This window comes from Pan paniscus, chromosome 11 (assembly GCF_029289425.2).
Source record: "Pan paniscus chromosome 11, NHGRI_mPanPan1-v2.0_pri, whole genome shotgun sequence".
Lineage (NCBI taxonomy): Eukaryota > Metazoa > Chordata > Mammalia > Primates > Hominidae > Pan > Pan paniscus.
In genome coordinates, this window is record NC_073260.2 from 45762597 (window position 1) to 45788893 (window position 26297).

At 51.2% G+C, this 26297-nt stretch overlaps 1 protein-coding gene across 3 annotated transcripts in view; it reads right to left on the reverse strand.

The window, feature by feature from the left end:
• PHF2 (PHD finger protein 2) overlaps positions 1-26297 on the reverse strand; it is a 103590-nt gene that overhangs the window by 15026 nt on the left and 62267 nt on the right. For all 3 annotated transcript variants that reach the window (XM_034967768.4, XM_034967766.3, XM_063594321.1), the window contains exons 4-14: positions 18178-18338; positions 14747-14888; positions 10593-10779; positions 9383-9545; positions 7940-8027; positions 7366-7472; positions 5734-5825; positions 4370-4459; positions 3410-3778; positions 970-1089; positions 359-477 (exon numbers count right to left, since the gene is read on the reverse strand). In XM_034967768.4, the coding sequence (XP_034823659.1) occupies positions 359-477; positions 970-1089; positions 3410-3778; positions 4370-4459; positions 5734-5825; positions 7366-7472; positions 7940-8027; positions 9383-9545; positions 10593-10779; positions 14747-14888; positions 18178-18338 (1638 nt within the window). The remainder of the gene's footprint in view (positions 1-358; positions 478-969; positions 1090-3409; positions 3779-4369; positions 4460-5733; positions 5826-7365; positions 7473-7939; positions 8028-9382; positions 9546-10592; positions 10780-14746; positions 14889-18177; positions 18339-26297) is intronic.

Consider the following 26297-nt stretch of genomic DNA (forward strand, 5'->3'; position numbering starts at 1 on the left):
CCTCACACCCACACTACAGGTGGAGCGTGGTGGGAGGCAGGGATGTGGCTCTGCTGGTGTCTAGGCCTGATGAAGACGTGCCAGGAACAGGGCTGCAATCAGTGAGGTCAGCAGCTCAGAGGGAGAGGAGTCCCCAGAGGTGTGTCAGCCAAAGGCTGTGTGTGTATGGGGTATGTGTTGTGCAGTGTGTGTGGTTGTGTGTGATGCAGTGTGTGGGGTGTGTGTGAGATGCAGAGTGCATGCACAGTGTGTGTGTAATGTGTGTGTGGTATAAGGCAGTGGGTGTGATGCAGTATGTATGGTGTGTGTGATGTCGGTTACGCGCGAGGTCACCCCTCCCATCCAGGCACTCACATACCCGAGGAGTTTCTTGTTGGAGAAAGAAAAAGAGAACTTATTGTCTTTGTTTCCAGCTAGAGGCGACTTCTCTAGCTTCTGCTCCTCTTCCATCTTCAGTAAGGAGTCAGGTTTGCTGTTCTGAAAAGCAAGACCAGGGCCGTCCCTGAGCCCCACACAGAAGTGGGGGGTCAGGACCCCAACTAGTGTCAGTGAGAAGAGGCAGCTACTGGGAACATGACTAAGGAAAGTCACCCATAGCTCTGGTGGCCACCCGGGCCACTGCGGGGTGCTCAGGGGCCTGCACCCCATGGACTCAGTGCCTCGATGTTGCCTGACCCCCATGGAGTGGGAATGAAAACCAGTGTGTGGACCGTGAAGGGAAACACTGTCAACATACAGGGTGTACATTCAACCTCTTGCATCCCAACCAACTCAGAGGAAGATGTAGTCCATGGGTGGTCACACACACCTCAGACCCACATAAGCACACCCCACAGCACTACCTACTCAGGACAAGCAGACACATGTCTGCACATTCCTTCACACACACAGGGCCTCACAGATTCACCTCTGCTCACACTCACCAAGCTGACACACACACATGTGTGCATGCATATGTGCACTTCTCACCTTGTACTTCCACTTGGCCTCTGACTTGCTCTTGGTTTGCTCTCGAATTTCCAGCCTCTCCACATCATTCTGCATGTGAACCACATCTTTGTTGGGCACACTCAGGACACTCTTTGTGGCCTAGAAAAAAGGGCTGCTGTGACCCAGAGGCAGACATAGAGGGCTGGTGGGACTCCCTTGAGCCACAGATTCCCTGTCTTCTTCTGGCCCATGTGCTTGCAGCTCAAGCCTCCATCCATCTACCCATCCACGCATCCATTCACCCACCCATCGATGTACCCATTCACCCACCCATCCATCCATCCATTTATTCATTCATTCGTTTATCCATCCATCCGTTCATTCATCTGCCAACCCATTCATCCATTCATTCATCCCGTTCATTCATCCACCAATCCATCCATCCACTCACCCATTTGTTCATTCATCCATCCATGCACCATGCATTTGTACATCCATCCATCCATCCATCCATCCGCCCACCCATCCATCCATTCGTTCATCCCATTCATCCACCCACCCATTCATCCATCCACGCATCCATTTATTTATCCATCTACCCATCCATTTATCCATCCATCCATTTTTTCATCTATCCTTCCATCCATCCATCCACTCATCCATTTATCCATCTCCCCATCCACTCATCCATTCATCCATCCATCCATTTGTTCATTCATTAATTCATCCACCCATCCACTCACTCAATCATCCACCCATTCATCCATCTACCCATCCATTCATTTATCCATCGATCAGTCCATTCACCCACCTATCCACCCATCCATTTGTTCATCTATCCATCCATGTATCTGCTCACCCATTCATTCATCCATCTATTCATTCCTGTCTATCCATCCATCCATCTATTCATTCCTCTATCCATCCATCCATCCATCCATTCATTCATCCATTTATTCATCCACCCACCCATTTGTTCATCCATCCATTCATCCACCCAACCAACCATCCATCCACTCATCCATCCACTCACCATTTGTTGATTCATTCATCATCCACCCATCCATCCATTCATTTATCCACCCATCCATTTGTTTGTTCATCCACCTTTCCATCCATTCATCTATCCATCCATTTATTCATCCATCCATCCATTTTTTCATTCATCTATCCATCTACCCATCCATTCCATCCATCCATCCATTTGCTCATCCATCCATCCATTTATTCATCAATCCATCCATCCACCCACCCAACCATCCAACCATTCTTTCATCTATCCACCCATGCATCCATTCATCTATCCATCTACCCATCCATCTTATGCACTCATCCATCCATCTACCCACTCATCCATCCATCCCTTCATTATTCCATCCATCCATCCATTCATCCATTCATTCATCTACCCATTCATTCATTATTCCATTCATCTACCCACCCATCCATTTATTCGTCCTTCCATCCATCCTTCCATCAATTCGTTCATGTAGCCATCTAGTCATTCATCTATTCATCCATTCGTTAATCCATTCAACCATCCATCTATCCAGCCATTCACTGATTCATTCATTCATCCATCCGTCTGTTCATCCATTCATCCATCCATTCATCCACCTATTCATTCATTCACCCATTCATCCAGCCATTTAGCCATCCATTCATTTGCTCATGCATTCATTCATGCTTGCCCTGAGAAAGAGAACACAAAAGTGTCCCACTACACCCCTGTGATGCCGGCCCTGAAGTTTCCTGGCCCCCAGGAAGCAGGTAACGACCTCCTCCTGGCAGAAACTCACACTCAATGGTGCTTCAGGGGTTCATGGTCCCTGAAGCCCAGACCTAAGATCCTCTAGTCAGAGTGGGTCTTTAGGGCTGGGCCCATCTCTTCACTGTCCACAGGGGCTCAGACTATCAGGGCAACCCTGCTCTTGTCCTCACCCCTGAACCCCCTCCCCTCCAATGGCATTCTCCCTGTTGTTTCTGCACAGACACCTCATCTACCTTCAGGTTTCAACCTCAATGTCTTGGCCCCAGGGAGGACCCAGGGCTTCTTTGTCCCCTGGCAACTGCTCATCTGGCTAGGAAACCTAAACTAGACATCCCCTCCTGGAAAACCACCATGCCTCCTCCACCAGGTGGCCCTCTTGGGTGCCACCTCTGCCACAGCACACACACATTGTGTTGCCTTCCTCAGTGAGGGCCCCTCTTCAGGCCCACTGCTCTGTGGCTTGTTGGGCAAAGCCTGTCCACTCTGGGGGGTCTGGGCCTGGATGCTGCAGGACTGGGTCAGGACCAGGCAAGGAAGTGCATCTTCTGGGCATACAAGCCCACAGCAAGAGCCCAGACCCCCACATCTTCTCAGGGGCCCCTGGGGAACAAGGACAATGGGCCCTAGCTGTCTCCATGGGACTGGCCCACAAGAGATGCTGCAGCACCTCTGGTGATAAGGTGGGGAGTCAGGGTGAGGGGGTCCCACCTTGCCCTTCTTGGGCGGCTCCATCTTGGTCAGTGCCTCCTTGGTGTGGGCTTCGAGCAGGTCCAGGTTGGGGATGGTGGGTGAGGCTGACTCCCGGGACTTCTTCCCTTTCTTCTTGCCTCCATCTTTGAGCTTCAGCGTTTTGGGGGGCCTTGGGGGCTTAGGGGGCTTCGGGGGCTTGGGGATTTTGGACGGCTTGGGCATCTTCACAGTTTTGGGAGTCTTTTTTTTGGACACTTTCTCCAGGAGGGATTGAGGCGGGGTGGCCTCAATGGGAGATGGGGGCTCTTCCTTCTCCCGGTCCCCGTCACACACCTCATCTGACGAGGCGACAGTATTCACTTCCGGTCGGACGGCTTTGGAGGCATTCTGGGATACAGAAAGGAGAGGGTCACATGCTGCTTCTGCCAAACTGTGGCCCAGGACGGTCTACACACCAGGATGCTGGAGACACTCACTGCCAGGCTGGCGGGGAACTATCAGCCCAGAAAGGCTCAGCTACCCCACACCATCATGTGACACACTCACACCCAACCCATGCTATTGTGTGACACACTCACACCTGCGACATGCCATGAGTCACTTGCTCTCCCCAAGGCTCTTCTGTCCTACCCCAGCACAGCGGCTGAGGGCTCATCCAGGAACACATAAGCTGGGACTGCAGGGGCTGAGTCAGGGGCTCCTCCCACAGAGTGCCCTCCCCATGGGAGTTTCAGAGAGGCTGGTGCCATTTCTCAGTCCCTACACACTCACACCAGGACACAGACCCAGCCAGAGACCTAGGACCCTGAGCCCTCACAAAGGCAAGCTTGCCCAGGAAAGGGCAAGGAGGACCATCTGGGGCACTGGCCTTCCCAGACCTGGCAGCTCTGTGTTAGGCTGGCCCCTGGACCCAGAGAAAGACAGGTGGGCCCTCCCCAATCCCCAGGGGTCCAGCCCAGCACCTGGACACGGCCCCACCTCACTGAGCCGGATCTCTTTGGCCAGGTCTTTGATTAGCTGTGAAGGTTTGAAGTGCTCCGGGAGCTCATCCTCATGCTCTGCCAAAGCCTGCAGGACAACCGGACCCAGGGTCAGCACCAGACACCTCCCGTGGCCCTGACTTACCCCTGCATTCTTGCAGGCTGTCGCCTGACTGCCAAGCCACTCAGATGAGCATGAGGCGAGGGGCTTCCAAGCCAAACTCTGCCCTGGCAAGAGGTCTCTGCTGTGAGCCCCGATCAATAGGTGGACAAACCAAGTACCGGAGAGGACAAGCTTGCCTGAGGCCACCACCAGCAGGCTATGGAATGGACATGGGTCCCATCCCTTCTTCCTGGTCAGAGGCCACTCCACCCAGCCATATGGCTAAGGTGAGGTGGCAGGGGCGCCCTGGACTGCCCTGGGCCTTGAGGCCTGACGGAGGTGGTGGCTGCAGGATGGCCCTGGGAGTGCACTGGCTGCCTCTCCTGCCTGGCCCACCCATGAGAAAGGCAGGCTACACATGGTATTCCCTGCAGCCTGTATTCCCTGAAGGCTTCCTGTAAATCTCCACTGGCCTTCTCTGGCCTGGGAGAGGGTCCTCCTCCCTCAAGAGTGGGCATAGTACCTCTGCACAATGAGCCCAGTAGGAAACACTGTCCCAGAGGGTGCTCGAGGCTGGGCCAGACCTTCCCCTCCCTTCTGTAGCCAAAACCAAGGGAAGATGCTAAGCAACACAGTAAGTGGCTTCTGTGGGGGCGCGCACAGGATGGTCATCGGGAAGAGTCACAGGGAGGGGCTGCCCGGGTCACAGAGCAAGGTGGCTGGGGTGCTGCACCTGCAATCAGGCAGCTTAGCTTCTGAGCTGATGCCAGGGCCAGCCAGGAGGAGCCGACAGGGTGTCCCCAGCACTCCCTGTCCTGGGGCCAGCCACTCCCCCAGTCCTTCCCTGCCCCCACCAGGTTCCAGGCCTTTCTGTGCTCACACAGTGTCATCCCACCATAGGCCATCTGTCCCCCACCCACAGACCCACCTTCCTCCCAGGACACACCAGCACCTGCTCACCCTCCTCCCACCAACTTGTGACTAAGCTGTGAGCCCCTGATGGAGGGGGCTCTGCATCTATATCTGTTCTCCCCCAGCCCTCAGGTGGCCCAATCAGTGGACAGCAGGGGACGGACCCATGGGGTGTCTGGGGCAAAGGCACACCCCGGGCCAAGCCAGGCAGGGGAGCACCACCGTCCTTCCCAGGCTGGATCTCACTGAAGCAGGACAAGTCCTGGACATTGCTGCTGGGACTCCGGGGAGGTCCTCCCGCCTGTCACTGCTCTCCTGCCCTAGGGCATTTGTGACATGATTCCTACCTGCTTCTTCGTCCACGATCGGAAAGCACCATTGAGAATTTTAGCTCCTTGGACTAGATGTGGGGGCAGCTGCTTCCCAGATTTGTGAGAGCCTGGGAAGGAGACACTGGGTGAGGTGGGTGGGTGCCCGCTGCCCACAGGTGCCTTCATGCCCAACCACATAGCCAGACTGGGGGATGCCAGGTCCAGCCTTCCAGAGGTCTCCCTCCGCCCATGGCCACCAGCTCAACTGCCAACAGTTCCTCTTGGAACCTGGGGGCGCCCATCCTCCTGGTGGCCTGCCCTGCTTGAGGAAAGATTGGCCCTCCCACCATCCTCCCACTGTCTCACCCTCCAGGCCCCTAACACAGGCTGCCTGGCTCTCCTCACTCTGCCCAATACCCCAGCCCTACCTGAGCAAGGGGACACAGTCATGCCAGGACCCAGGCCACAGGCTGTCCATGGGCCCAACCAGGCATCCCCAAGCATCTCTTCCCACCTCATGGCGCCCCTTAGCACAGTGTAGGGACCAACTACATTTCAGCTGGGAGGTGTGCTCCTGCTGTGGGCCTCCCCTCCCTCTTCCCATTGAAGAGGGCTCCAGGGCTCTGACGCACCAGGACCATGGCAGCTCCCTGGGTCCTCTCAGTCCTGGGGGCCAACTGAACTGTCGTCCACTCAGAGAGGGAGGGCCAGGCAGAGAGGATATGGCCACAGTGGCCTAGCTGGCCAGTAGTCAGGCTGGCCCTGTGGTGTGGCTTCCCAGGTGCTGCCCTGATCCCTGCCTCCCTGGCACCAGTCCCCTGAGGGCAGGGTTAGACTCCCATCTTGGGCACTTCCTTCTGCCAGAGTCAAGCTCAGGGCTCCAAATTTGGGGAACAGTGGGAAAATCTTACCGAAACCTGGCCAGCCATGACTAAGGACCATTTTACCTTCTCAAACTAGGGTCAGAGTACAAAGGGTCTGCATAAAAGAGCTCTTGGCCGCTATTAGAACCAAAAAAGAGCAACTAAGAGCAACCACACTGAGAAAGGAAATCACGCATAAATGCAAACTCTCCTGCAGGCTCCCTCACGCTGCTGGGCAGTCTGGAGGCCTGGACAGGGTGGTGGCTGGCAGGAGCCACCTGCTCTCATCTCTGAGGGTGTGGCCAGGCAGGACCTGGGACAGAAAAGGGCGGCCCGGGGATGCCAAAGTGCATCCACAGAGGGCCACCGAGCCACAAGCCTGCCTCACGGTCCAGTTGCCAGGCCCCTGAGGGAGCCTAAGGGGACCCAGAGCCCACTCGCACCCACTCCTCAGCTGGTGACAGAGCCAGGGCTCCACCTTCCCAATGGAGGCAAGTGTGGAGGGTGGAGCAGGTGTGATTGATACCTGCACTGAGGCCATGCACACTCACCCCTCTCAACCCACAGCCCAGTGTTCGTTCTAAAACAAGGGACAGTCCAATCGGAAAGAGAGGCCCAGCCTGTTCAATCTAGTCCTGCATTATACAGATGGGGAAACTGAGCCCCAGGGGTCTGAGTCCCAAGAGAACTTGCTCAGGCCACAGGAAGGCGGCACTCACACCCAGACAGTCAGCCCTGACCAGGTCTGGCTGCCCCCACAGCCAAGAGCCCCAGGCTTGGACGCCCACCCCGGAGTGACCAGTACCTTTGAATGCCTCCAGCAGGTGCTTCCCCATGTACCAGCACGCAGTTTCAAAGTTGGGAAACTGAGTCAGGCTGCCCAGTTTCAACCTCCTTTCCACTTCATATGCTCTAGAAGCCACCAAAGAGCAGTTCTCAGTGCACTGACCATCAAGCAGGCGACGCTGGGCATCAATCCAGGCCCCAGACACACCAGCTCAGGCCTCCCCACTGGGCCCTGCATAGCTAAGGAGGACCAGGGGAAAACTGCCCTGGTGGCTGCAGACCTCGGGGCCCATGGGAGTTCTGTCAGTGCCCAAGAAGAGAAGGCAGCAGCCTTTTAAGCAACCCCAACCCCACCAAGGGCAACTACAACCGTCCAGCAGCCAGGTCCCTTGAGGAGCCGGCCTGCATGAACCCAGGGCCCACCTCCTCCTTCCCTCCACATCACAAAGAGGCCCACCGAGGCTGACGGTCATGTCCAGGCCACCCACAGGCGGGCTGTGCCAGGACTCAGCCCAAGGCATCCAGCACCGACCCAGCTAGAGGGAGGACGCTGCTCTGCGGAGCCCGAGGGCAGACAGCGCGGCAGGCACTACCTCATCTGCATCTCCACGCTCAGGCTGTGGAGGAAATGTCCCGCGAAGGCCAGGCAGTCCACAGGGGTGAGTGTGGCGTAGATCCAGCCTGGGAGAGAGACAGGAGTGGCTGGTGCCCCACCTTGCTCCCATGAACGGGCTTCTCATGGCTGTAGATCAGGGAGCGGCGGAGACCAGCACAGGCCTTTCCCGGCCCAGCCCAGGCTCCAGCTCCTGCCCGCCTACACCTTGGTGCCCTGTCCGCCTCTGCGGCTTCACCAGCAGCCTGGGGCCTCCCTGGGAGAAGCTCTCTGGCTCTGGCCCAACCCCAGCCTCCATGGAAGGGGGTCGGGGGAGAGGCTGTGTCTGAGACAGCACAGACTAGTCAGTCCAGCCCTGCACAGACAGGGAAACCAAGGCCCAGAGCTGAGGGGACTCACTCAGACCACTTGAGGGGGCAGTACTCAGACAGAGAGAGGAAGCCCCAGTCTGTGTCCAGCTACCTGGCCTCCCAACCACACTCAGGAGCAGGAGACAAGGCTGGGGCAGCTGCATCGCAGCTGGGACTGGTCCCCAGGTTATCCTCGGAGACAGAGCCTGGGCCAGACCCTGGGAAATCCACAACTCTTTCCTAAATAGCTGCGACTATGAGGAAGCCAACGGAGGGAGGAGGGACCCAGAGATTACAGAAGATTCTGAGCCTTATAAATCATTAAAATATGAGGGCCTCAGTTTGATACTTATTTAAAATGAAAAAAAAAAACCAACCCTATAAAACGATTTAAAAATCTGAACACCAATTGGCTATTTGATGATACCAGGGAAATGCTGTTAATTGTTCATTTTTCAAGGTGTGACAACAATATTACAGCTATGTTACTTAGAAGGAAAGGAAGCCCTTCAGAAATAGTGGAATATTTAATGAAACAGAGGAATGTCTGGGATTTGTTCTAACGTCATCTAGGGGCACACAGTGGCTCATGACGGGCCTTCTCCTTCAGCACAGACTCAAAATGTCCCCTACTATTGTCTTAATTAGCAGCTAGCGCCCTCCTCCCTCGCTGGCTCTGATGTCGTGGCTGCTGTCTCCACACAAGGCTCTCTGAGCTGGGTCTCCAGCCATGGGCTCGGTCATAGTGAGCCCAGCCAGGATGAGAAGGCGGGTGACTGGCTGCGCAGCTCCAAGGTGGCCTCGGTGGTGAGGAGTGCCCATGCTGACAAGACAACACAAGCCCCATTGCTGGCCCCTCTGCAGGGACTGGGCTGGGGTGGCGGTAAGCTCCGGACAAGGGAGCTGCCCAGTTTCAACCTCCTTTCCACTTCATATGCTCAGGACAAGGGAGCAGGCATGCCAGGGATGCCGAAGAGACCCCATGGTGGGGACACGGTCCAAGGGACAGGGCAGTAAGCTTGATGAGGGCCGGCAAGCCCTAGTACATGGTCCCCAAAGCTGCCCGCACTCACCTGAGGGGATGAAGAGGGTCTGGCCCTGCTTGACGATGCACTTGTAGCATTTGTCGACCTGGTCAGCAAAGAACATCTCGCTGTGGTTAGAGGCAGACCGCCAGCGCTCATACAGGGAGATGTTGGCCGAGGCCGGCCTGATGAGATAGAAGGTCTTCTCCCCCTGCCAAGAGAGCCTGTTGGCAGAGCCGCCCATACTGGGATGCGGGGGTCGGGGGTGCAAGTGACAGGTCCTAACGTGAAAAGTACCCTGCCCAGGTCCATGACTCCTGCCTGCAACACTGAGGGCACAGGTGCTTTGCAACTCAGAAATGTGCATGTTAGGAAGGTTCTGGGTATCTGGGCCCTCCGCACAGTTAAGAGCTAAAGCCCATAATCCCACATTACATTGTTTCGAGGCACTACAAATGGTGTGGGTGCCCAGGCTGCAAATAAAGCTGCAAATGACTGTCAAAAGCATTCCAGGTAGCTCCACTCTTGAGAGCCACTTGGATCTCAGGCTGGGTCAAATGATGCCACTGTGTCCCAGGCAGTCTTATGGCAGGCCCCAGGAGGGGTTCTGCACCAGGAGCAGTGAGACCCCTGTCTTACTGCAATGGGGCCAAGGCAGGTTCTGAGGATGCCCCAGTGACTTGCTCAAGGCCTCCCAGAGGTGGGATCAGCATGTGCACCTGCCCGCCCCCAGATCCAGGTCCAGCTGGTCTGAAGAAGCTCAGTTAGCAGCTGGGGGAGCCCACAGCTTAGGGTTTCCTTTGTTTCTGTTGCTATTTACGCCTCATTTTTCTTCTGGCTTCCCTCTCTCAGCCTCGATGATGAGGCTCCTAGCCTTCCCTGCCCACTCAGATGCCCCTATCCTGCCCACTGGCTCCTGTGCGGGGCCCTGGCTATGGCTGGCCCCTCTTCCAGGATGTTTTTGCAACATTCCCCTTTTTCCTCTAAGTGCATGGTCACCCGGTGGCCTCACCCAATTGTTAACGAGCCTGAATCCCATCAGAACAAGGAGACACTCATGCAGTTCTCTGGTCCCACATGCACCCCTGCCACTCCACCCAGAGATGTCTCCAGAGGCCTCCTGTCCCAGGGATGGACAGTCCAGGGGCCCTCTGGGGAGTCGCATCCTGGCCAGTCAGGGCTTGTGGGGACTGCAGACAATCCTGCAGATGGGTCATGGCCATGGCAAGGCAGAGGTGCCCCGAGGGGCGTGGCTCACCTTGAGCACGTGGTACCAGGCAGAGGCGCCCCCAGAGTCGATGTGGAAGTCGGTGTAACTGTCCTTCACGCAGATTAGGCAGTACTTGGTCACTTTGGGCTTGGCCAGCAATGCATCATCTGGCCAGTAGTTTTCTACCCATGACAGTTTCTTCACAATGTCAGGTGGCTCCACGAAGCTGGACATTCTAGGGGTGGGAGAGGAAGGTGGTGAGGGAACCTGGGACTCCCTTTTTTATTTCCCCTGCAGTGGGAAACATGTTCTGTGAGGCATGTCCCACGCTCTCTCACCACCTGCGGGCCACGGGTCACAGCTCCCATTTCACAGAGGAGCAAACAGGATCACAGAGGGCGGAATGAGCCCAGGCGCTGGCTGTGGCCCTGGCAGGAGACTGGGTCTGACGCTGGCCTCCACCCCCAGAAGATAATGAGAAGGCCCCAAAACCATCTACCCCTGAGAGGGAACCTCCTTTCCTGGGAACTGGAAAGCGAGTCTTTCCAGACTGGCCATGTGCCATGTGCTGTGGCACACTGGGCTGAAGCATAGATATCATTTCTCACACTCAGCCCGGCACCTCTGGCGTCACCTGGATAACAGCCACTGCTCTCCAGAGCTGACAACAGGGTGCCCACGACCCCTGGCCACGTCAAGTCACTGTCAAATCCAGCCAATTCATATCCAGGGAAGATAGGGAGATGCAGAGGCAGCCTTCGATTCAATGACATGTCACTGTCCTGGATAAAACGTGTTAAATTTCATCAAAAATGTCAAACTAGGCTGGGCACGGTGGCTCACATCTGTAATCTCAGCACTTTGGGAGGCCGAGGTGGGCGGACCACGAACTCAGGTGTTCGAGACCAGCCTGGCCAACATGGTGAAACACTGTCTCTACTAAAAATATAAAAACTAGCTGGGCATGGTGGCATGCCTGTAATCCCAGCTACTTGGGAGACTGAGGCAGGAGAATCACTTGAACCCAGGAGGCAGAGGTTACAGTGAGCCAAAATCACCCCCACTGCCCTCCAGCCTGGGCAACAGAGTGAGACTCCATCTCCAAAAAAAAAAAAAAAAAAAGTCAAGCTCAACAGCACCTGTGCAGTGACATTTCAGCTGCCACTAAGAACCAGATCTGGGGGTTCTTGCTGCCTCCAGGAAGACAGGGTCTGTCATGTCTCTGTCATCCCATCTGCAAGTGCTGTTGTCTCTACTCGAAGGCCACACCAACCTAGACAAGTTGTCTCCGGACAAGACTGTCACAAATCACAAGCAGAGTCCTGCCGCCCTAATCCCACCAGCCTCAGTCACAGACCTCACCTTTAAATCTCCAGCACGTTCCAAACTAGCACCCTTCTCCATCCTCCAGGAGTCCTCATTGCCCCCATTCATACCCACTGCCAACCTCTGAAACCTCAGCAGTCTGGGCACATCACGGCCCACAGGAGAGGGTTCCCTGCCACAAGGGCCCTCATGACCCATCTCCAGCCATGTCCTTCAAACACCACACACCACAGGGGGCCAGGCTGTCCCTGCCTCCCACCACAGCCTCAAACGTCCTTCTTTCCCTTGCTTGGCCTGTTTAGGTGCAAGCCACACCTTTCTCTGAGTTGGCGGGAGGAGGTCCTCAAAGCCCCCATGGACACGCAAGGCCACCATGAGCAAGAGTCCAGATGTGACATGTATCTGAATTACCAGCAGTGGGAACATCACCCTAGACCTGCCACAGAGCAGGCATCTCTCCGGTCTGGGGGAACATTGGTCACTGTGGGCACCCCCGAGGCAGCAGGCCCCAAGAGCTACCCCAGACAGCCCATGGTGTCAGGCCTAACCTTACCTGCTTGGCCAACATCCTTGGGGACAGACTTAATGATGAAGCAGAGCCCACTCCATGGACCCGACCCAAGCCCATGTGAAGGCTCTGGTAGGTAAGTGCCCAACAAAAGTTGCAAACAACCCCCTAATGATCCATGGACTGGGCCAGTGGAAACAGGAGGCAAAGGGGTGGCCCTGAAAGGCCCAACAGAAAACCACAGGCCAAAGTACCATCTCTCCCTAGCTCCATAACCTAGACATCTCTCTGTGAGAACCCCTCAACCCAGGCAGGGCAGTAAATTAAGTTGATGGAGACATGACTCAGTTATGTTGTTTGGTACCAAAGCAATACATACCACTTTCTCTGGTACCATAACCCACTCCATTTCCCTTTTTGTCTTTGCTGTTAGGAAGCTCAACCAAAATGAATGCCCATTACCTTTTTTTTTTTTTTTTAATTTTTAAAATAAAGACAGGATCCTGCTTTGTTGCCCAGGCTGGTTGCAAACTCTTGGCCTCAAGTGATCCTCCTACCTCAGCCTCCCAAAGTCTTGGGATTACAGGCATGAGCCACCATGCACAACCATATTACCTTTTTGTGGCTCTTGGCATAGTTTTGTATTCTCTTTCTTGGTTTTAGATAATTCTTTTGTTTCTCCCTACCTGCCCCTTTGCACGTGTTATGTGCTTTCAGGAAGTAGGCATGACGGAAACGATGAAGACTAAAGCCATCCTTAGCCACCCGTGCCTTACGGTGAGTGAGTGTTCTGGATCTTTCCCAGGGGCCAGCTGGAGGGCAGAGGTGATGTGATGGAGAGGGGGTGAGGGGTGGATCCAGGGCAGGCACTGACCACACCCAAGCTGACAGCCTGCGGGGAGAACAAGGTCAGAGCCACAAAGTGCAGGGCCAGCATCTCTGCCACCAGGAAGCCAGGCTGGTGTAGGTCAGCCCTGACAGAGGATGCCCCACCCAGTGACCGCAGGGCTGACGACAACTAGTGCCAGGAACTCAGGGGGACCGGGCCAACCAAGGTGTATCTGTGTGGGGCCTGCCCTGCCTGGAAAGCAGGGAGGCAGGTCACAGCAGCCGCCCCTGCAGGATCTCATGTGTGTGAGTGTAGGCGTCTACATGGGTGTGTGCAGGTGTTAGTAACTGTGCCAGGGATGCGGGTGTTAGGAGTATGAGTGTGCCAGTGAGTTAGTATCTCAGTGTGTCAGGGATGTGTGTGTGTCATAAGCGTGTCATGAGTCTATTGTTGTGTTTGAGTGTGTCAGTGTCTGTGTATGAGTGTGCCAAGTGTGTCCATGAATACCCGTGGGTGTATCGCATGTCTATGTCATGTGAGTGTGTCGGTGTGTTGTGAACGTGTCACAGGTGTGTTGGCGAGTGTGTCCATGTGTGAGTGTACCCTGTGTTGGTGAGTGCTAAGTGTGTATCCATGTGTCTGCTAGTGTGTCGTGTCTATGAATGTGTCATGAGTACGTCCATGGGCGAGTGTCGGTGTGTTGTGAATGTGTCGTGTGTTGGCGAGTGTGTCCGTGAGTGTGAGTGTACCACGTGTTGGTGAGTACTGAGTGTGTGTCATGTGTGTCCATGTGTCCACTAGTGTGTCATGTCTATGAATGTGTCATGAGTATGTCTATGAGTGTTGGTGTGTTGTGTCACGAGTGTGTTGACAAGTGTGTCCATGAGTGTGACTGCACCACACGTTGGTGTCTGTGAGTAGGTATGTGTGTGTCATGACTGCAGGTGTGTGACATATCTATGGGTGAGCATGTCATGGGTATGTCCATGAGCGAATGTGAGGGTCAGAGTGTCATGAATGTCTCATGCATTGGAGTGTCCATGAGTCAGTGTGAGTGTCATGAGTGTGTCCACGAGTGGGTGTCACGAGTGTTGGTGTGTCCATGAGTGTGAATGTTGTGTGTCCAGAAGTGGGTGTGTCATAGATGTGTCTGAGTGTGTCATGAGTGTGTGCATTCTGGAAAAAACTACACATTGTTACCAATGGTTCTCTCTGAGGAGTGGGATGGGCAGGGCCAAGACCAGAGGAGGCTTTGCCTTTTTGCTCCTTATTTTTGTTTGAATTGTTCTCAATACGTCACCTTCATACTTTAAAAGAGAAACAGTCAGCTGTGGGCCAGTCTTATTAAAAAAAAAAAAAAAAAAAAAAAGGAAAAAAGGAAAAAATTTAAAAGAGAGAAACAGGAAAAATCAGTGTGTGCCATGTGCAGTATTCCAGACTCTGATACCTTCGACCTGTGCTTCTCAGGCGACTACCAAGGACGGCACAGCGCCCCTGCCCCAACCCCAGCCCCCACACCCCCAGGGTGGTAGCGCTCACCGGGTGTCAGAGAACTCGAGGTTGGTGACGTTGAGGACCCGCTTGCGGTTGGTGCTGTAGTAATAGTCCACAAACTCCTTCAGCTTCATCTTGCAGTCCTTCTGCTTGGTGACATCTGTCACATCCACACTCCGCTCCGGCCCTGGGGAGGTGGTGGGAGGAGCTTGAGCACCCTGGGAAGGTGGCACAGCCTCCCTGAGGCCAGGACGTGTGGAGTGGACACACACTCTTAGCTGCCCTCACACACAGCAGGAGCTGCCAGGGGCTGGATGCGGAGGCTCTAGGTGCCAACGTCGAGCTTCACCTGCCTGCTTTTCCCCTGGCTCAACTCTGACCACTCCTCTGACCTGGTGATGCTGTGAGGCGGCCAGGTCACAGGCCTCAGCGACGGTGGCCAGATTAGCAAATAAAAACACAGGATGCCTGGCCTGCCTGAATTTCAGATGAACAGCAAATACATTTTAGTGTTATGTTCCAAGTAATTCATGAGACATACCTACATTTTAAAAATTAAGCTATCAAAACCCCTGCATTTCTAGGGCACCAATTCATTACTCTGAGAATTGGCAGACTGATAAAGGGAAAAGCCTTTTCTGTAGTTGACAAAGAAAAGTTCAGGATAACCAGATGAGCTGAGGAGGAAAATTTCTTTATAAAAGACTCATGACTGATAGAGGGAGGAGGACAGAATTGCCAGTCGCCCTTTGCAATAGTTCTCCATGGCTGCTCTGACCACAAACTGCAAGGCCATGGGGTTTAGTGTGGACAGATGAGGTGGGTGCCGGGGCCACTGGCCTTGTCTGCATCACTGCAAGAGTGTGGCCAGGCACAACAGGCCTTCCCACAGGTGAAAGCACTCCCACCCAGAGGGAGTCCTACCAAAAACTTGAAGGCAAGTCAAGCAAGCCTCTAACCACGAGTTTATAGGAAACACCCGGGACAGAGAGACCTGCTCAGCAACACCACTGGGACGCTGGCAACCAAATCCTGGATGTGGGACATTCTGCAGGACCAACATGGCCTTCTCTCCAACAAACCAACAGGATAGAACGAAATGGGGCTGTCAGAAGAAAAGAGACTTCAGGGATATAAAAACCAAATGCAATGTGGGGGTCTCATTTGGATTCCACAGCCAAATGTAAAAAGGCACTTTTGAGGCAACTGGGAAGAATTAAACTGGGTCTTACGCGCTACCAAGGAATTACTGTTAATATTATCGAGTGCGATGATGGAATTGTGATTATATATTTTTTAAATTGTCTGCTAGAGCTATGTGCTAGAATTTTTATGGGTAAAATGATGTATATAAAAAGAATTTTTTTTTTTTTTTTGAGATGAAATCTCATTCTTTCGCCCAGGCTGGAGTGCAGTGGCACGATCTTGGCTCACTGCAACCTCCACCTCCTGGATTCAGGCGATTCTTCTGCCTCAGCCTCCCGAGGAGCTGGGACTACAGGTGCCACCACCACACCTGGCTAATTTCTGTATTTTTAGTAGAGACGGGGTTTTGCCATGTTGGCCAGGCTGGTCTCGAACTCCTGGCCTCAAGAAATCCACCCACCTCAGCCTCCTAAAGTGCTGGGATTACAGGCGTGAGCTACCATGCCTGATCAGAATTCCTTTTAAAATACTACAAAGAGAACAAAAAAGTGGGGAAACGGAAAACTGGCTGAAAGCCGGTGGCTTTTGTTTCTGGTGCTGAGTGCATGAGGGCTTACTGTTTCTCTAATTTTGTGTGTATTTAAAAAGTTCCATCATAAAAAAAAAATTAAGAGGAAAAAGAAAGACATAGAAGCAATACAAACGACGAACCATCTCCTCCCTGCTTCTGCAGGGACAGCTGTAGAGGGAACACGGCCAGGGGAAAAACCAGGCCCCACCCGCATGATTAGGTGAGCCCAGGGCCTTGGTGGCAGGGCAGGACCCAGCTCTCAGAGCTGTGGAAGGGAGGAAATTAGCTCCTACATGGGAAGAGCTTAGAAAAATGCCTGGCACTAGGCAGGCCCTCACTATATATTAGCTGTTATCCTGTGTGCACCATGCCAGGGTCTGGGAAGGTGAGAAAGAGCACTGGCCTGGCAAGCATGAACATTACAGTTGGGGTACACAAGGCTGCCTGACCAGCATTGTGCAGCAAGACAGAAACAGCCCACCTGATGGCCACGGCCCCCTCTCAGGCAAACCTGCGGTAAATCCAAGCACAGGCGAGACCAGGGGCTGGATCCCGGCTCAGGGCAGGATCAGCCACAGAGCTAGTGCCACAGCTCCAACTATGTCCAGCCTGCCCTCCTCCTCAGTAAGAACCCCACAGAATCAGCCCCTTTGCATGGACACCCAACACCCTCACCCCAGGTCCCGGGACGAGCACTTTCTAGCCCCTCTTCCGAGATGTCTGACAGCTACCAGGGTGCTCGCTCTTCCTCTTCACGACGAGTTTGGGAGCCCAGTCTCGGTAGCCCCAGGGTGGCCATGTGGCTCCCGAGAAAAGCTGTGGCCCCAGCCCCCTGCTGAAATTGAACTTGATGGCCTCCTGGTGGGTGCCCCTATGTGCCCAGAGGCTTGCACAGGTGACCTCATTTCACCTCCAGCACACACCCCACGAGGGGTGCACAGAGGAAGAGAGTGAGCCTCAGAGTGGTGGGGCCAGTCATCTAGGAAGCCCCAGCACTGAGAGGCCAGTGTGCCTGCCTGCCCACCTTCTGTCCTGGGGGTTTGCCCGTTCAGGGTTTTTCCTCCTCGTGCCGGCCACCCAGGCATCCCCCATGAGCACCTTGAAGCCCTGCAACCATGTGGGCCTCCATGCTTGGCCATGTGGCCACTGGCCTGTCAGCGTCACTGCTAGGTGTGCTGGCCTCTCCCTGCCACTGCCTCTTGAACGGCACCCCCACAGGTGCTTCCTCTACCCACAAGTGCCCACCTAACCCCAGTAGCTCTGGAGCTGCAAGGGGACATGAAATGGGTGCTGCTGATGGCAATGGCACTGGCTAGAACCCAGACGGAATCCAGACAAGGAGATTCTGGTGCCGTGGGGGCAGGTCATGGTACAGATGAGGAAGGCCAGGCCCCTAATCAGGCAGCCAGGATGGGAACATGGGCCCGCACCACCAGGGCCTCCCAGGCATGGCAGTGTCATGTAGCACCCACAGTAATGCAATTCATAGCTGCCAGAATCAAAGGGTCTCCCAGACCAGCCCCTACTTTGCAGTCAGAGTATCTGGGAGGGCAAGGGACCTGCCAGGTCATATGTCATCTCAGTGGGACGCAGGGTCTGAACTAAGAGCACCAGGAACAGAGTACGGTGAGCCTTGAGGCTCCACTGCTCACGGCACACATGGACACAGCCAGGGCGTGGGGAAACAGCATGCACAGTGGTGAGTGTCCCAGCACTCCCAGCTCCAGCCCCAGAGCACTGTGAAGGGGATGGCGCTTACCCACGTAGTTCTCGACGTCACTGACATAGAACGTGGGGGCCGGGACAGCCAGACCCAGCCCGTCTTTCTTAGGGACGAGGATGGGCTCGGTGAAGCCGTGCTCCTCCATGTAGCCCAGCGTGAGCTGACTTCCTGGCACACGGGCCACCACGTCTTCAGCACTGCAGGGAAGCACAGGTCAGAGGCCACATTGGGCCCGAGGCCTCCTGCACCGGGACAGGTGTGGACAGGGCCTTGGCGCTGGAGAGGCGAGCCTGGGTCTGGCCACCCACCTCCCACAGCCACAGGAGGAGGCCTGGCCGTGGTGCCACAAATGGGACCATAGAGCAGCCAGGGCAGATGCCGCGCTGACTCCAGAACCCCACTGTTTGGGGGAGCAGGGACATGGGGTCTCACGTGTCACATGGAAATGTCAAGAGGAGACAAGGGCCTGTCCTTCCCAACAAGACAGAGAGGCAGGAGGCGCCTGGGCCTGAGCAAGGTCGCTCCCAACCACTGGCACCCGGGCTGACCCATAGGTGAGGACGGGGGTAGCTCCTCCGCTGCACCTCCCATGCACCCCTTCTCGGCTAGGTGCCTCCCCACGGCAGGGCCACCGAATCACAGCTCAGGAACAAGAGCCACTAAGACGGCTCTGATATTGGGAAGGCCTTGGACAAAGCCATGTGGAGAGGACAGGGGTGAAAACCAGGTCTCCTTCTGTCTCTCTCTCGCCCTGCCTAGCCTGTCCCCACATTCCTGCCCAGAGGAAGCAGCAGAGGGGCAGGGCCAGGAGGAGGCCCCTGGCTGGCAAGATGAACGGCATGTGCGGTGTCAACCAAAGGACCCGGACAAGAGCATCCTGTCCTGGCCTGCTCCCTACTAGACATGGCCACCACCACAGGGCCAGAGGCAGATGAGAGGGGCCCACAGGCAAAGGGGAAAAATGACTTTGGCAGAGCACTGACACACCCTAGGAATCCTCCCAGGGACATGAGGCCCAGGGGAAGTGTGGTCTGCCCAAGGCCATACAGTTGGACCCAGAGCCCTCAGCCCCAGCCCACGCCCCAGGCTGCCTCCTGCTCCTTGAGAGGCCCCTGGGCAGCTGTGGTCCACAGGGCCCGCTAGAACAGCCTCTGTTTGGTGATCCTGGGGACATGCTTCTATGGGATGGGCACAGTTGTGAGCAGCGCTGGGGAGGAGGACAGCAGGGAACAGGGGAAAGAGCACCCTGCAAGACAGGGCCAAGGGGAGGAGTGCACCACCCAAGGCCTCTGACGCGGACAGACAGTGGCAGGTGTGGGAATGACAGGAGCCGCAGCTGGAGGGCTCCCGCTGCACACCAGATGCACTGGGAGCCGCCAGAATTCTTTGCACAACAGCAGCACTGGGAGCTGCTGGAATTTTTTTTTTTTTGAGACGGAGTTTCTCTCTTATTGCCCAGCCTGGAGTGCAATGGCGTGATCTTGGCTCACCGCAACCTCTGCCTCCCAGGTTTTAAGCAATTCTCCTGCCTCAGCCTCCTGAGTAGCTGGGATTACAGGCATGTGCCACCACGCCTGGCTAATTTTGTACTTTTAGTAGAGACGGGGTTTCACCATATTGGTCAGGCTGGTCTCGAACTCCCGACCTCAGGTGATCCACCCACCTCGGCCTTCCAAAGTGCTGGGATTACAGGCGTGAGCCACCGCGCCCAGCCAAGCCTCCGGAATTCTAAGCAGGGCAGTGGTGTAGTCTGCGGGTTGGCCATTGCTGTGCAGACAGTGGCCTGCAGCAGGGCAGAGTGGGGGCACAGAGAGCATCAGGAGGCTCAGGGCACCATGCCTGGACTAGGGGGCAGGGAAAGGGCCAAGGGGGTTCAGGAGATCAGTAAGTCTGGTGATAGCTGAGAAAGTGGGAGGGAACAGGAAGAGGCAAATATGGACGGCCAGGAGACTGTTGTGAGTGGTGGGGGCAGAGGCGGGGCCATTTACAGAGGGCCCACGGTGGAGGGGCAGGAGCTGGGGACAGGTACAGATCTGATCTGGGGACACATGTGGTCTAAGATACCTGTCAGATTCTCCAGGGATGTGCCAGTTGGATAGACAGGCCACAAGCTCAGAAGAGCTAAAGAGGTTGTGGAGCTGAGTCCCCAGAAAAGCCTCAAGGAGAGCAGTTAACAGGACAGGAAGCAGGCAGGTAGGAGGAAATCCATCCCCAACAAAGGACAAGACTTCAAGGATCTAGAGGGCTGCAATGCCTAATTTTGCCAAGAGGGCAGTTAAGATTAGAACTGAAGAATGTCCACGGGCTTTGACCACATGGGAATAGCGTTAAGGATAAACCAGGGGGGACTAGACGGTGAGGAAGAAGAAAGAATGTGTACAGGCAACCATGTGGGAAGCTCGAGGCATACAGACCATGCAAAGGAAGCTCTGAAAGCAACAGGGAAGGCCTCCCATCCACCTGGGCCACAGGCAGAAAATTGTCCTTGATGAATCCCAACGCCAATGTCCTAGCAGTGAGAGTTCCAAACTTGCACTAAACCCATCGGTTGGGAACCCCAAACTGGATCTGGAACTAATCTTGTGAAAACCATAAGACCTTAGCAAAAGGCAAACACAAACCGTCTTGTAGGTGGACAGCAGCCAAGGACATACTAGTCCCAATGGAATGGGACCCCTCTGAAGCACCATGCCCCACAGAAGGAGGTGAACCACCAAGAGGGTCAGTCAATAGACACACCAGTCAAAAGAGATCACCAGAACTGAGGATAATAGAACAACCGAAAAGAGATTTGAAAATAAATATACTCAACACATTCAGAAGGAAATCAAGAGGATGCGGCAAGGCACAGGGATGTATTAAAAAAGAAAAAAGACCAGGCAACACTGAAAAGGAAATTTATAGAAATTTTAGAAATAAAAAATACAATGATCAAAATTTTTTAAACTCAATGGATGCACTAAACAGTAGATGGCTGAAAAAATAGTAAATTTGAAGAAAAATTTTTAAATGATACAGAGAATACAGAAGAAATGCTACTAAAAGAGAAAACAGTATTTTTCAGAATTGACATGTGACTCTCCAAATTAAAGAGGCTTACTGGGTTCTAAGCAGAATAAACAAAAACAAATGTACATCTAGAGGCAATATCGTACACTCATGTACTGAGTACATCAAACAATATAAAGAAACAGCAACTAGACTAACAACAGATATCTCATTAGCAAGAGATGTCAAAAGACAATAAAATACCTTTCAAAGAATTAAAGAAAAACAGCTTTCACTCTAGAACTTTAGATCCATTTTAGAATATTAGAATCATGTAAGAATAAAGACAGTCATTGTCAGACAAGACAGTATATATTTTCATAAGCCTTTGCTGAAATAACTAAAAGATATAATTCTATAAGAAGGAAATCAAACTTAGAAGAAAGGTGTGGGATTCAAGAAACAATGGAAAACTAATCTACAGATTCCACATAATCCCTATCAAAATCCCAGCTGACTTCTTTGCAGAAATTGACAAACTAAACTTGGAATGCTGAATAAAAATGCAAAGCACTCAGATGACCAAAACAGTCTTTTAAAAAAACAATGCTGGAAGACCCTTCCCAACCTCAAAATTCAATACGAAGCTCCTACAGTCAAGATGGTGGTACTGTCATAAGAAAAGATATACAGAGGAATGGAATACACTTAAGTGCCCAGAAATATATCCTTACACCCACAATCAACTGCTTTTCAATGAGAGTGCCAAAACAGTTCAATGGGGAGAGGCCAGTCTTTTCAATAAATGTTGCTAGGAAAAGTTGATATCCATATGCAAAAGAATAAAGTTCTTCCTACCTCAGATAGTATACAAAAATTCAATCAAAATGAGTCAAAGACCTAAATATAAAAGCTTAAACTATGAAACTCACAGAAGAAAACAAAGGCATAAATCTTCAAGATCTTGGATTAGGCAATGATTTATCAGCAGTGATACCAAAAGCACAAGCAATAAAAGGAAAAAAGAGGTAAGTTAGACTTCACTAAAATTAAAAACTTTGGTGCTTCAAATGACGCTGTCAAGAAACTACAAAGACAACACAGAATGGCAGAAAGTGTCTGGTAAGGACAAGTATCTAGAATATGTAAAGAATTCTTACAACTCAAAAATAAAACAACAGATAACTCAATGAATTTAAGGTGGCTAAAATAATGTGGAATTGTTCTTCTGGTTTCAGCTCCAACATGTGAAGAGTTTGGATGTTGTCACTCCCCTCTTCCCCACAAGAAAAAGGCTGAACAAACAGAAAATCAACAACTTTTCTTATATTCATCAGAGAATTGAGCTCATAGGGCAAACAACCAACCACCCAAAATCTGAGGAGACAGAAAATCATAGCTGAGATCGCCTTACCTGAAGCGGAAGCTGCTGGAGGCAGTGACCTGTAGGAACACTTAAGTGATAACTTTTGTCAAACTGCCAAAAGTTAAGTGTAGATCAGTTTAGGAGTTAAAAACTCCTTAATCCGGCAGAAGGATGGAAATAGAATCTATTTTTAAATACATCCAGAGTGTTGTTCTCCATAACAAAAGTCTGCTCCCCTGTATCAGACTCTACTGGACATGGGGAAAGCATTTGGCGACCTCCAGCCCCCACTAACCTTCCTGTCTCAGATAAGGAGAGAAAAATTAAAAAGGCTGAGAAATGCTCCTAATGATCACAGCCCAGAGACTCTACAAAATTGAGATTTAATCCTGAAATTATAGAACACTTCCCCTCCCCAAAACCTACCACCATACATCAGTATAATAATAGCTGACTATAACTGAGAGAGCTGCAGACACAGACTCTGTTTAATATGAAATTCTTAGGAAAACCCAAAGAAACCAGGAGAAAAACAAACAAACAAACTAGAAGAAGCTGACATCTCTGGCACCTAGAGCTATAGCAAATTTAACACAGCCCAGGTCCTACTCAGATTAACATAAAACCTCACACTAAATCCTAATTACCTCAATTCCTATTACACAATACATCGTGTCCAGCTTTCACAAGAAATTTTAAGCCTGCTAAATGGCAAGAAAAACTGTAGTCTGAAGAGACAAAGCAAGCATCCGAAGAAGACTCAGACATAGCACAGATTTCTGAATTATCAGACAGGAAATTTAAAATAACTAGGATTAGTATGTTAGCTACACTAATGGGAAAAGCTGACAACATGTAAGAACATATGGGTAATGTAAACAGAGAAATGGAAATTAAGACAGAGCCAAAAGAAAGGCTACAAATTAAAAAACAATAATAAAAGTAGCAAAAATGAAGGATGCCTTTGATGGGCTCATCAGTAGACTAGACATGGCCAAGAAAAGAACCAGTAAGCTTGAAGTTATATCAATAAAAATTTCCAACCTGAAATCCAAGCAGAACAAAGAAGCATGTGGGTGGGGGTCAAGGGGAGGCACAGAATATCCAAGAAATGTAGAAGAACTACTACAAACAGCCTAATGTGCATATTGAGAATATAAAAAGGAAGAGAAAATGCAGTAGAATAAATATTTATTTGAATTAATAATGGCTGAGAATTTTCTAAAATTAATGGCAGACATGAAACCAAAGATCCAAAAAGCTTAGACCACATAAAGGAGGATAAATGCCAAAAATTCTGCACCTAGGCATATCATATTTGAACTGCAAAAAAAAACCAAAGACCAAGCAACTATCTTGAAAGAAGTCAGATAAGCGAGGTCAACTTCCAGCATGACAATGAAATGCTGAAAATTATTTAAAAAACAATTATTCAGAGCCTCTGGAAATGGTCCCAAGACCAAACAGCAAATGAAGAAACATCTATTTAAGAAAATCTCCAAAAACTCAGTAAGAACAGTCTGTGATATTTGGACCAAGACTGCTCCCTCCATTCACATTCAGAGCTCAGAGGTGGACACTCCACTCCCAAGTGCTGCAGCCAAAAACACAGGCTTCGTCCCCACCGGCTCCCAGCTAGACAGCTTTCTTCTTGGGAGAGCAGGACTTCCACTTCTCATTCTGCCCCAGCTGCCTGTTGCTGAGTTTACGTCTGCAGCAAGTAATGCCAAGAGGTGGGGGCTGCCTTCTTGCATCCAGCTCTGACTAGTGAAACTGAAGCTCTCCCTTGGGTGTGGCATGCTGATAGTGCTGAGGGGGGCCCTGACCACCCTCACCTTGCCACTTCTATTCAAGGTGATATTGGAGGTTCTTGGGAGAGCAATTAGGTAAGAAAAATAAATACAGGTCACCTAGATGGGAAAGGAAGAAGTCATACTATCTCAATTTGCAAATGACATGGTCATATGTATATATAAAGTACTAAGGAACCCTCTAAAAAAAAACTATTAGAACTAATAAACTAGTTCAGCAGGGTTGCAAGATACAAGATCAACATATAAAAATCAATTGTATTTCTACACACTATCAATGAACAATCTGAAAATTAAGAAAACGATTCTATTGACAAGAGCACCAAAAAGAATAAAATACTTCAGAATATATTTAACAGAGGAAATGTAAAACTTATACTCTGAAAACTATAAATAATTCTTGAAAGAAACTTAAAAGATCAAAATAAATGGAAAAGTAACCATGTTCACAGCTTAGAAGTTTTAACATTGTTAAGATGGAAATACCTGCAGAGTGATCTACAGATTGAAAGCAATTACTTTCAAAATCCCAGCTGACTTCCTTGTAAAAATTGACAAGCTGACCTTAAAATTCATATGACATACAAGAAACCTAGAATGATCAAAACAAACTTGAAAAAGAAAAACAAACTTGGCCAGGCACGGTGGCTCACGCTTGTAATCCCAGCACTTTGGGAGGCCGAGGTGGGCATATCACAAGGTCAGGAGTTTGAGACCATCCTGGCCAACATGGTGAAACCCTGTCTCTACTAAAACTACAAAAAATTAGCCAGACGTGGTAGTGCACGCCTGTAGTCCCAGCTACTTAGGAGGCTGAGGCAGAAGAATCACTTGAACCCGGGAGGTGGAGGTTGCAGTAAGCCAAGATCATGCTACTGTACTCCAGCCTGGGTGACAGAGTGAGACTCTGTCTCAAAAAAAAGAAAAGAACAAACTTGGAAGACTTATACTTCCTGATTTCAAAACTTACTATAAATTACTATAGTAATTAAGACTGTGTGGTACTGGCATAAGCAGAGATATAGATTAGTGGAATAGAATTGAATATCAGAAACAAACACATCTATGGCCAATTGAGTTTGATAAGGGTGCCAAGACTGTTTACTAGCAAAAGAATAGTTTTTTCAACCAATGGTACTGGGACAAATGAAGAGCTGCATGCAAAAAAAATGAAGTTCAATCCTTACCTCACACCATATACAAAAATAAGCTCAAAATGTATCAAAGAACAAACTGTATGTGCTAAAACTACAAAACTTTTAGAAGAAAATATATCAATAAATCTTCATGACTTTGGATTTGGCAATGGATTCTCAGATATGCAACAAAAGCACAACAACAAAAAATAGATTAATTGGACTTTATCAAAATTAAAAACTTTTCTACTTCAAATGGCACTATCAAGAAAGTAAAAAGACAACCCACAGAATAGGAGAGAGTATTTTGAAATCATATATCAGGTAATGGGGCTTGTATCTAGAATGTATTATATATGAAACTTTTAAACTCAATAATTTAAAAAAAGCAAAAAAATTAAAAATGGGCAAAGGACCTGAATAGTCATTTCTCCAAGGAAGATATACAAGGATCAACAAGCTCATGAAAAGATGCTCAACATCACTAATCACTAGAGAAATGAAAATCAAAAAATAAGATACCAGTTCATACCCACTTGCATGGCTAGAATCAAGTTAAGTCAGATAATAACAAGTTCTAGTGAGGATGTGAAGAAATGGAGACCCTCATACCCTGCTGGTGGGAAGGTAAAACGGGGAACCTGCTTTGGAAAACAGTCTGACAGTTCTTCAAACAGTTAAACAGAGAGTTACCATATGACCCAGCAATTCCACTCCTAAAACAATAAAAGCATATGTCCACATAAAAACTTGTATAAAAATGTTTATGGCACAATTATTCATAGTAGACAAAAAGTGGAAACAACGCAAATGATCATCACCTGATGAATGGATAGACAGAGTACCTATGTGGAA